The sequence below is a fragment of the Hyaena hyaena genome, unplaced genomic scaffold (assembly GCF_003009895.1).
Source record: "Hyaena hyaena isolate Hyena2069 unplaced genomic scaffold, ASM300989v1 scaffold_371, whole genome shotgun sequence".
Lineage (NCBI taxonomy): Eukaryota > Metazoa > Chordata > Mammalia > Carnivora > Hyaenidae > Hyaena > Hyaena hyaena.
Window position 1 is genome coordinate 1239515 of NW_024081003.1, and position 12755 is coordinate 1252269.

Genomic DNA, 12755 nt, shown 5'->3' on the forward strand with positions numbered 1-12755 from the left:
GTAGTATTGGACCACAGTGCTCTCTTTATCTGCTGACACACTATGAGGTCCTGTAGGGATGCTCTACTGGTGAGAACCAGTTCTAGATCTGTACTGTTTAGAAGTTCAGGGATGGCATGATCTAGTCTAGTGAAAAAAGCATAAATTTGGGGGTAGCAAATAATGGCAGCTTTGTGACTTCAGAAAGCTATTTTGATTTTTTGTTCTAGTTTTTTCATCTGTATACACACACACACATATATATATATATTTAAATATATATATATAGTATAGTATACATAGTATATACATAGTGTGTGTGTATATATATATAGTACCTGTGTCTAGAGTTGGTGTGTGGGTTGGATGCGATAAGTAATATGGAAGGCCTGTGAGTTTCCTTCCTTCTGACATGAATTATCTCATATCCACTCTTGCCATCCCCTGACGGAGGCACTGGAAGTATTATGTCCATTCTACAGGTGAAAATTTAAGGATAGTAGGGGATATGGCACATTTCCAGCATTATATATCAGGAAAGCATGTGTAGAAGAATGTGGAGTTTGGCCTGGTTTTCTCATTTCCAGTGAATAAAATTAAAGTAATGGTAGAATTCCCCACTCCCTAAACTCATTATGAAAAATCTTTGCATTTCTAGGACAGTTTTATAGTTTAGGAGACACAGTAAAGATTAATTTTTATTTTTGGATTAGGAAAACATGAAAAAATCAAATAATCATCTAGAATCTCAGCACTGAGCTCCGGAGGGATTATGAACATTGGGATCAATATCTCTATAGTTTTTATAGAATGTATGTAGACATATACTTATGCATAAATGTGAGAGCATATTTTTATTTAATAATATATCATTTTGTGTGTCGCCAGTTTATCACAGTCTACTTTCAAAGCTATAGCACTTTACACATATGAGAACAGGATCGTTCTCACCTTTGCACATGTAGTAGAGCCCCTAGTTCATTGTTACTCTTCCTGCTTTAGATAATCAATTATCTTTTCTATTTCCCTTCAGTCTTGCCATTTCTATATTTCTCTGTGTGGGTCTAACCTTCTGTATGGTATCATATTCCTACGGCCTGAAGAACTTCCTTTAATATTTTTTGTATTGTAGGTCTGATGGTAATGAGAACTCCCAGCTTCTGTTTATCTTAAAAAGTCTTTATTTCTTCTTAATTTTTTAAAAGATATTTTGGCTGGGAATAGAACTCTCATTTGACAGGTGTTTATTTTTCAGTATTTAAAGATGCCCCCTGTGTTTTCAGCATTGCATAATTTAGGAGGCTGTAATTATTGTCTTTGCTCTCTATATAAAATATGTCCTTTTTTCTTCTGTTTACCTTCAAAATTTTTCCTTTATCTTTCATTTTCAGCAATTAGACTGATGTGTCTAATTGTGACACTTACTGGTTTATAGTTTATCTTCCTTGGTATTCTCCAAGCTCCACCTTGAATATGTCGTTTCATGCATTCCATTATTTTGAGATAATTTTTGGCCATTGTCTCTTCAAGTATTTCTTCTGCCCCATCTTCTGTCTTCTCCTTATTCAACTCCAGTCATTTTCTTTTCCATTAATTTTTAATTTGTGTTTGGTCGTTTATACTAACATATCTTTAAGTTCACTGATGCTTCCCTCAGCTGTGTGAAGTCTGGTGATCAGCCCACTAGAGGAATTGTTTCTTATATTGTGGTTTTTCTTAACAAGGTTTCTATTTGACTGAAATCTCCTATCTTTGGTGAAATCCCCTAACTTTTGATGCTTGTAGCTCACTGTTCCACTAGACAGAATGCAGAAGAGACTTAGGTAAATAGTATCTTTGAATAAGGGCACATTTTTGTCAGGCTATAAATGTAGAAGGTTGAATCTAGTCAAGTTAGCTGAGTTTACATTTTGTTTGAGTGTACCACAGGCTTCAGCTTCCTCTAGAGGAGGGCTGCACTGCCTTGTGCTCAGGGTGGTAGCTGGGGCGTTAGAGAATTTGTGTGGTGTTGGTGCTTTGTCCACCGCTCTCCCTGCACACCTGAAGCATGAGGCCATCTCTCGCGAAGCTCCTGTCTGGCCTCAGCAGCTCACTGCTGTTGCTTGTTACTCTATGCTAGGCTCCTGCTGGGACTGAGGGTTCTTTCATTCTGGCTCAGCTTCAGTCTTAGGGAGGGTGCCCAGGCCTCAGGGCTGGGTCTTTCTTCACATTCCTTCCCTTTCAACTATGGCAGCCAACCTCTACCTTTTATCCGTGGTTTTAGATTTGAAGCCTTTTCATATATACTGCCAAATTGCATCTCAGAAAGCATGTGTAAATTTACATTTCAGAAGTAGCAAATGAGGGTTCTCTTAAATAAACATTTTCATCTCTCCTACCACTAGGCTCTTTTGATATGTTGGGATCCCATGATTTTGTTGCTCTCTTATGTAATGGAAATGCAGCTCTGGGTCTTGTGCACAGTAGGGCATAAACCATTTTTATTGGTTATCTGATGAATCAAAATATAAATGTCCCATTGAGTGGTCCAAAGGTACCACTTTCATTTCAATTTTTTCCAAATTGACAGAAGCAGTCACTACAGATTCAGGAATGCAAAAGTATGTATTTCACTCAGAAGCTCCATTTGACAGAGAGGAGAAGCAATAGTTGTTATTTGGAGTATTTGGAGGCATTATGATCCCTGACTGAAAAATACCACTGCACAAGGGTCTAGAAAACTGTATTATCATCCCGATTCTGACTTTAATTCTTTGTCTTTTAATATGTAAATTACTGATCAATTCTATTCCCTAGTTTATTTATCTGTCAAATAGGGTTAGTGATTTTATTACAATAGAGTGTTGTCAAGGTAAAATGAAATTACACGTTTACAACACGTTTTAAGTGCTATAGAAATATAAAATATTCCTCTAGAAAGGACCAGATACGCGTAGAAAAATGTGGGAGTTAGAATTTCAAGGCACTCTTTTGACATCTATGCATCACTGTATGAGAGGGTACATGAATATGGAAGAGAGCAAAGTTAGAAGTAGAGTCTTCCTCTTACTAAAATTAGCCTACTTGTAATAGAGGTTAATTAAGTCCTCAACCAGGCAAGGGCACAGTTTTAAAGGGAAATCACAAGTAAGCCCCAACTCTTGCAGAGAAGGGATGAGGTCTTAGCACCGTATCCCACTCTGGGCTCAGTAAGCTTACTGTTAGACCGTGTCTCCTACAGACCTAACCTGACCCTCCACCTACTGTCTCAGGTCAAGAATCATCCACTGTGATTCTTGGGTCACTGGAGTGACCCACGATAAAGACAAGCAAGACAATTAAAAAGTCATCAGGACGTTTGTGTCCCTCTGCCACCTTTCATTCACAGCAAAAGGGGACCAGAGCATACACAATGCACAGCATATAGTTTTACTTCCTCTTTTGTAAACTGTTACACATAGTTGAAACCTTCAGCCATAGCTGGTAGGTCTACAGCAGGGTCAGCCCCTAAGCCAAATCTGACCTACCATCTGTTTTTGTAAATAAAGTTTTTTAATGTTTGTTTATTTTTGAGAGACACAGAGAGAAAGACAGTTGGGGAGGGGCAGAGAGAGAGGGAGACACAGAATCCAAAGCAGGCTCGAGGCTCCGAGCTGTCAGCACAGAGCCCAACTGACATAGATCTCAAACCTACGAACCACGAGATATTGACCTGAGCCAAAGTCAGATGCTTAACCAACTGAGCCACCCACGTGCCCCTGATTTTGTAAATAAAATTTGATCAGGATACAACCACTCCCATTTCTTTACATATTTTGTATGACCACTTTACACTACAATGCCAGAATTGACTAGTTGCAATAGAACTTGCATGGCCTGCAAAGCTGAAAATATTTGCTATCTGGTCCTATACAGAAGAAATTTGCCTACCCTTAGTCTAGAGCAATGATATCCATCCTCTCTTTCCCCCACCAGCATTACTGAAGCAAATTTGGTTTACTAAGGTCTCTTTCTTCTTCTTTCATTCGATGAATCATTTGATACTTTGGCACCTAAGAATAATGAGGGAAAGAATTGTTCAGATAGGAAAATGAATGCTAACAGCATTATAGTTTATAATGTTTAGAAAAGTTTATACAAAGTACAGGGCAAAAAGATCATTTTAAATAATACTCCGTGAGGTCGAAATCAGCTAAATCTAGAAGTTAGAAAATTCTACACAATTATCCAGCTTTTTCAATAAGTAGTCATGGAAAACAGAAAGCAGAGTAAGGCACCTGCAGAGATTAAAAGATGCTTAAGGGACGTTTCAACCTAATACAGGTGTGGATCTTCTAATTTGAACAACCCCACAGAGCTAACTGGACATAACAGGAGAATTCGAACACTGACAGGGTCTTAGCGTTATGAAGGAATTATTTTTACTTTGTTAAATATGATAATGGTATTGTGACTGTTTGTTTAAAAAAATTCTGGATGTCTAAGGTTTTCTTTTCCTTCTCTTAAACTTCAGCAGAAAAAAAAATAAGGAGTATAGAAGAAATAATATTCCCAAAACATTGATAAGTATTCAACCAGAGTGATGAGTACATGAAACTCATGTCTTTCTCTCAAACTTTTGTACCTGTTTGAAATTTTTCATTATAGTGTGTTTTTTAATATATGCTCAAGTCATATTTTAATATGAATCCGGGTTTTGCCAGTTATTTGTACATCTGTAAAATGGACATTGTAAGTCAGACTGTTTGCGACATTGTGAGGATTATGAGAATTAAGTGGGATAGCAGAGTTTAGCACAATGCCTAACATATAGAAAATGATCAATGCCTGGTAGCTATTATGCTATATCTGCTACCAAATTACAAAAATGTAACCCTGGAGGAGCCTAGTTCATCAATCATATAATAAACTTAGGTGAACAATGGACCTTAAATCCATATTGTTGCTACAAAGAAATAAGGAGCTAAAGTAGAGAATGTTCTCACTATATACACGTATTTCCATGGAAGTCTGGAAGCAATCATAGCACCTATAAGATGCATGGGGGAAAGACCTGTGGTATTGAGGATCATGACTTTAATTTCAGATTGTCCTAACAATATATTTATTCCTCAATGGTAATTAAAAAAAAAAAGTTTTCTGTGAGATTGCTAACAAATGTCTACGAACACACTTTAGCCCCAGCTGTATGAGAAGTCCTGTGACTTTGTAGAGTATGGACTGATTTGCTGCTTTGAGTTACTATTGTTTCTCCTTGATATCTTGTGCTCACATGAACCCAGAGGTGGTGCTAAGTAACATGATACTCCTTTAACTGAGTCTTAGCTGACTTAATCAGCCACAGTCAATCACTCATTAGCCAGAATGTATCACACAAATTTGTAGGAAAACACATTGACTTAACAGTATATGATTTTAAAACAAAAACAAAGAAACAAAAACAAAAAAGACCCCATCTCATCCATCAGTCACCTCAGGTAAATGAAATAGACTTGGACCCACCTTCAGAATGTTTTCTTTAAAATTCATCCCTTTTTTTTGGGGGGGGGGAGGTCTCCTGAGTAAAATTACTGTCAGAGAGAAATGTCAGGAAGCATTGTGTTCACCGTGAATGTTAAAAATAAATAAATAAATAAGTGAGGACATGTTGGGGAGAAGTTGAGGAAGCAATGTTTTGGTTGAACTGAAAATACCCAAACTGTCCTTTTTTTCTACAGAATGACATCACGCCTTTACATGTTGCGTCAAAAAGAGGAAATGCCAATATGGTAAAACTCTTGCTTGATCGAGGAGCTAAAATTGATGCCAAAACAAGGGTAAGTGCAATTTGTGTGCATGCTTATACTTATTCTCAAAAATAGGAATTCTTCCCCTGATACCTTCACAGTGGTTCAGCACTGGCTTCACTTTTCTTCATTTGTCGTGGCCTCTAAGAAAATGATGCTAAATGTATTTGTCCCAAAATGGGATGCTGATCCATATGTATAAATCTGTAACACATGTTTAGGTGGTATATGGCTTTAATTATAAAACCTAAGGCCTAAGGTCTAGAGTTTTAGTTGAGTTTGCATTTTTAAGAATGTAATCACTACCTGACCCTATTGGCTGGGCAGTTTGGTCAATTCAGTATTAGAACTGACAGTTATTCTATTTAAAAACAAATTGGTCTACTTTTGCACACTGCTGGTGCAAATGTAAAGTGGTACAGGTACTCTGGGAAACGGTAGGGAGGCTCCTCAAAATATGAAAACTACAACTACCCTACCATCCGGCAATTCCACTACTGAGTATTTACCCTCAAATATTGAAAACAGTATCTTGAAGCAATATTTGCCCACTCCTGTTCATGACAGCATTGTTCGCAATAGTCAAGAGATGGAAGCAACACAATGTCCATTGACAGATGAATGGATAAAGAAAATGTAATGTATATATACAGTGGAATATTATTCAGCCTAAAACAGGAAGGAAATCCTGTCATTCTACAACATGAATGAAATCTTAAGGACATTATCCTGAGTGAAAGAGGCCAGTCACAAAAGTATAATACTGCATGATTCCATTGATACAGAGTTTCTAGAGTAGTCAGAATCATAGAAACAGAAGCAGAATGGTGTTTGCCTGGGGTTTAGGGGGCAGAGAAATGGAGAGTGTTGTTTAATATGCATAGAGGGTCAATTCTGCAAGATGAAAAATCTAGAGATGTTACACACAACAATGTGAATATAGTTAACACTACTGAAATATATACTTAAAAATGGTTAAGGGAGTAAATTTTAAGGTTTTTTTTACCAGAATTTAGAAATACAAAACAAAACAAAACAAAACAAAACACCCCACAAAATACAAAACTGTCTGGCTAGGTATTTGGTATGTTGCTTATTCGGTGCAATGCCATTTGGTTAGAGGAAAGAACTGAGACTCAGAAGCCAGTTTGAATCCCAGATGCTGACCTTAGCCAGTTGACTTAGGAAGGCTGTTTAACCTTCTGCATGTAATTTCGCTTTCTGAAAATAAAGAAAATTAATGGCCACCTTGAAGCTTATTACAATGATCAAGCTAATGTTTATAAACTGTGTTGCCATAAAGTAGGCCAGAAATAGGTCACAGCCATTGCTTATATAACTCAGAAGTCCAGTTAGCATTAAACTTCTAACCAAGGGATTATTTTGTCCAACATTTCATGTGTTTATTCCAAGATATGAGCAAGAGTTAGGCTAATGGAAAGGTGATCTCACTATACACAGCCCCCTCTCTGAGGATTTGGAGTGGTTTTCCCTATCTTGTCACCGTAGCCCCTGCAATTCTGTGCTTCCTCCTTAAGGAATCCTGATCTCCGTGGTTCCAAAACTGGCCTGATAACCTGCATTTGATTCCTGTGGTTCCTTGATTTACTACTTCACTTACTCAAGTAATAAATGATTACTGAGTGGGCCTACTGTGGGGAAGACACAGTGAGGTGACAGAGCAGGGCTTCAGGACACTGTCCTTACCCTCACAAAGCTGATGAGTAGTCAGCTGCCTGTGCTCTGACCTGAAGACATCCCAGCTGTAGGTAGTTTGCAGGAGACCCCAGGCTTCCTTTCCTAATAACTACTGAACCTGAAAATCTGCACATACCTTAAGAGAAACAAGATTTCTAGAGAGAAGGAATGAAGAAAGATGAAGGTTGACCCCTAGAGGACTGTCTGACTGGGGAAGTAAATTGAGTAGAGCTCTTACTGAATTGACTTTGCATTCTTTAATAAGATGCCATTACCAATATGCTAGACTGTCACTTTAAATGGCAGGGGTCTTTGCTAATATAGGCTGCTTAAAGAGGTTGTAAGGAATAAAACCGAATCAGTCCTATGGCACTCAATTACCATGTAGAGCTAAAGGATCATATGTGAACAGGGAAAATTTTTATAAAGAAAAATGAGGAATACTAGAGCCAAGCAAGAAAGAGGAGCTTGAAGAGATATACCTGGTTTCCCAGCCGGGGTTTTAGTGAGTACGTGGATTAGAAATCATCTTATTTCTCCCTCTCTTGAAATAATCATCAATCACTGGCAAAATTCCTTTTCAGTTACTTTACCTCATTTATCCAAAAATTACCTGCTGTATTTGATACAATGAAAGGAGAAAGGGGCATATGGAGAACTCAGGTCCCATGTTTATGAGGCAGATAGTGACACCAGAGTGAAAACATAAGAACTTTTCTGGATAAAAGTATCAGAGATACGGGGGCACCTGGGTGGCTCAGTCAGTTAAGTGTCCAACTCTTGGCTCAGGTCAAGAACTCATGGTGCATGAGATTCAATCCCATGTTGGGCTCTGCACTGACAGAAAGGAGCCTGCTTGGGATTCCCTCCCTCTCTCTCTGCCCCTCCCCTGCTCCCTTTCAAAATAAGTAAATAAACATTTTTAAAAGTATCAGAGATATGGAATAATGTAGTATGCAACTTTGCATACTATGCAAATTTAGGGAGCAACTTGGTTTCTCTAACATTTTACCTTCCTGTTGTGAAAGGTTCTCTTATTTTGAGTAAGATGCAGTCTCCTTTTTACCATCCATTCACTTGTAACTGGGATTCGCTCTTCTCCCGTGTTCTGTGAATAGCATGTGACTGTGAAGGAGACAGAAATAGAGAACGGAGAAGCCTGTCCTGCTTCCCTTGCTCTCCAGCAAGGAGTGGGGTGAGGGGGGATGGCAACTGGGCACAAACTGAATTCCTGGCAGACGATATTGAAGAAAGCGTAGTACATACCCCAAATATGTAAACTATTTTGTGTTCTTCTCATCAAAGCCTCCCTTCTCTCTGGCTGAAATGACTGAGTAGTCACTGGGTATGTGGGTGAAAGGGAGGGAGCCAGCTAAAATGTCAGAAAGCCCTGGGGCCAATCCTAAAAACAGAAAACAAAATTGTCCATAAATGCAAGTTTTAACTACTCAATCCAGTAGCTCTTGGGAGAATAAATATTGTTATCTACCCGTCCACCCCCAACCAGTTACTTAGGACTGTTGTGGCTACCTTGCTTTAGAGACAGGAGACATCTCAAGGACCTGTACTCCAAGGGACCTCATTGGCTTACTCTGCTCCCTGCATGTGCTGCTGACCTAATAAAGTACTCAGTTTAAAAGCAGACTCTTAGAGCCCTTTTATTCAAGCAAGTAAACTTGATTTATGGTCAGAATAGTTTAGGTAGGACCTGAGCAAGATCTTACCGGCCAGAAAAGCAAGATGAGAGTGATCAGTGACCTGATCTCTAGTCTTCGGTGTGACTTGCAAGTAAAATTGTGACCTTAGGCAAGCTCACCCTTCTGAGTCTTTGTTTCTGTCCCAGCATGGATGAAGAATTGTTTCAGACGATTTTAAAGCTCTCCCATTTGGAAGGACACTGCATATTGTAACGTCACCATAAAATTCAAGATGGTTCTATAAGTCACACTGATGTTACCAAGAAGGTAAAGTAGGAGAGCTCAGCCTCCAACCCCCAACAAAGATCAACAACAGTGAGGAAGCATCCACAAAGGAAAGCAATTCCGGGAGAGCTCAGGGTCCTCTTAAGAATCTTCAGCAACTCAGTATGAGAAAGAAAAAAAAAAAACCCTCTGAGAATAATTACAAAAGAAGAGAAGGAAGACCAGCTTCATTTTGCCTGCATCATCCAATCTCCCAAGCTGGCACTGCTCACTGCCAACAGTGAACTCCTCAGCTTGAGACAGTTTCCCTTACCAGGAAAGGGAGAGTGAAGTGAGTGGCTGGCTTCCCTAGCTTTCAGGACCCTGCATGAAGGACCCTCTTCAGTTTTCCCCACCCAGATTGCAAACTGGTGTCACCGCTCTGGAAAGCAGAATGGGGGTTCCTCAAAAACTTAAATTGCACTATGACCCAGCAATTGCACTACTGGGCATTTACCTAAAGGATACAAAATTACAGATTCAAAGGGGCACATGCACCCCAGTGTTTATAGCAGCATTATCAACAATAGCTAGGGGCACCTGGGTGGCTCAATCTGTTGAGCATCTGACTCATCACAACAAGTGTCTTCCTTAATTCTTTTTATTTATTTATTTATTTTTAAATATTTGTTTTAAATATTTTTATTTATTTCTAGGAGAGAGAGAGAGAGAGAGACAGCATGAGCAGGGGAGGGTCAGAGAGAGAGGGAGATACAGACTCTGAAATAGGCTCCACGCTCCGAGCTGGCAGTCAGCACAGAGCCCGACACGGGGCTCAAACCCATGAACCGCGAGATCATGACCTAAGTGAAAGTCAGACGCTTAACTGACTAAGCCACCCAGGTGCCCCTTGTCTTCCTTAATTTTTAAGAGGCCCTGAGCTCTCCCAGAACTGCTTTCCAAATGGGAGAGGTCATGATCTTCACAATCATGAGATCAAGCCCCACACCAGGCCCCACACTGAGTCTGGAGCCTTCTTGAGATTCTGTCTCTCCTCTCTATGTCCTTCCCCAACGCTTGCACATGCACTCTCTCTCTCTCTCTCTCTCTTGCTCTCACTCTCTCTCTCTCAAAATAAATAAACTAAAAAAAAGAAAAACCCAACAACTGCCAAACTATGGAGAGAGCACAAATGTCCATCGACAGATGAATGGATGAAGAAGATATATATAAATATATATGTGATATAAGATATATGTTATATTGGAATATTACTCAGCCATCAAAAAGAATGAAGTCTTGCCATTTGTAATGATGTGGATAGAGCTAAAGTGTATTATGCTCATCAAAATAAGGCATCCATAGAAAGACATGCCATATGATTTCACTCATATGTAGAATTTAAGAAACAAAACAGAAGAACATAGGGGAAGGGGGGAGAGAAAAATAGGGAAGCAAATCATAAGAGACTCTTAACCATAGAGAACAAACTGAGGGTTGCTGGTGGGGTGTTGGATGAGGGGCTGGGCTAAATGGGCAAGGGGCATTAAGGAAGACACTTGTGATGAGCGTGGGTGTTATATCTAAGTGATGAATCCCTAAATTCTAGTCCTGATACCAATACTACTCTATATGTTAACTAACTTGAATTTAAATAAAATCTTGGAAAGAAAAAAGAAAGTTTTAGCTGACCCAGAGACTGCAAAGCTGTATCAATAGAGATAGGAAGGAACAAAGAAGAAGAGTAGATGCTACCAGTACCAACCATGCAGCAGGAATGACTGGTTCCCAGCAACCTGCTTTGCAGAAGACCTCAGCAGCTTTCTTGCTACTGAAGTAACTAATGGCAGGAAGAGCCACTGCGGGCCCCCTGCAGACTTCATTGGGTTTTGCCCCTACAGATATTCATATTCACAGCCTCCAACCTCCTGAGTCTCTCCCTGCTCCCTACCCACACTTCCACACCCCCGACCCCACCTCCACTCCCTGCTGCTAGAGCCAAGGGTCCACACTAGCAGCCAGCCCAGGACTCTGTGTCTGCACAAGTATAAGAAGCCAGCCTAGACCTCGTACTGCCCCCACCACTGTGTGCACGCTTGGGGCTAGCCCCTCCAGCTGTGCATTTGCACACCGCTAGTCCAGCCTCTACTGCCACCCACACACCTGTGGCAGAACCTGCGGCATTGAAGGGCACACCCACAAGCCAGCGCCTTCACAGCAGTTTGTGGGTCTGAATCTGGCTCCATCACCAGTAACTGGCCTTCACTCTGTGGCATGTGTCAGGTAAGTTCTAGCTGTTTATGCCCCAACCAGACCATCGTTACTGGACTCCAGGGCTCTGCACACTCCCCGGGGAGACTCTGCAGCCACAGGGGTACACACTAAGAGGAAAGCCCCCACAGCCATTGGAAGGCCAGATCTGGCCCTGTCTCCTGTCTCTAGCCTGCGCCACTGGGCTCACCTGCAGCTGGTCTTTCAGGCTGTGTTCCTGCATGCCCCTTGCCTGACTCTCAACACCAGCCTTCACTGTAGTGTGCCCATGGTGAGGCCTCACAGCCACAGCATTCCACAAGGACAGGCATGGCCCCCACAGCTGCCTGTACCCTGCAGTCGGCCCAGGCCCTTGCAACTGGCCCTGGCCCCCACCACTATGTGTATGCTTGAGACCAGACTCTACCACTATGTAGGGGCCACTGTACAGCTATGTGCACACCACCAGCTCCAGCTACCACCGCTGCTTTCCCATGTCCCCAGCCACTGGCCCTGGAGGTACTGCTGAGAACTCTGACCACCCCACTCTGTGCTCACCAAGCACTGCACAGTAGTCAGTGCTATGGACCTGAGTGGCTGAGCAGATAAGACATCATATATCTCTGGGACATGAACCACCACACACCCCTGCCTTTGCCACTCTGCACCACTAGACCTGGGGTTACAGCACACTCCAGCAAGCCCCTATGCATAAGTGAAGGTCTTTCCATATCGAAGTCAACCCATAAAATATGGAAGAAGTGAGTGGTTCTTTAAATGTGCAGACTTTAAATATGCAAGGCTACAGGAATCTTGAAGAATCAGGGAAACCACCAAGCCAACATAGTAAACCTTCCAGTAATTGGCCTCAAAGAAATGTAGATATAGGAATTGCCTGACAGAGGATTCAAAATAATTGTTTTATAGATGCTCAGAGAGCTGCAAGAAAACAGAGAAAAACAATTTAACAAATTAGGGGGAAAATATAAGTACAGAAAGAAGTTCAGCAAAGAGATAGAAAATATAAAAAGAGAACCAAACAGAAATTTGGAGCTAAAGAGGATGGTGATGGAACTGAAGAATTCAGTAGACAGCTTTAACAGCAGACCGGGATGGCCAGTGGCAAGAACCCTTGAAATTATCTACTCAGAGGGAGCAAAAG

At 40.8% G+C, this 12755-nt stretch overlaps 1 protein-coding gene across 3 annotated transcripts in view; it reads left to right on the top strand.

Moving 5' to 3' along the window:
* Nucleotides 1-12755, top strand: part of ANK3 (ankyrin 3) — a 341189-nt gene that overhangs the window by 142176 nt on the left and 186258 nt on the right. For all 3 annotated transcript variants that reach the window (XM_039250506.1, XM_039250504.1, XM_039250503.1), the window contains exon 8: nucleotides 5676-5774. In XM_039250506.1, coding sequence (XP_039106437.1) covers nucleotides 5676-5774 — 99 coding nt within the window. The remainder of the gene's footprint in view (nucleotides 1-5675; nucleotides 5775-12755) is intronic.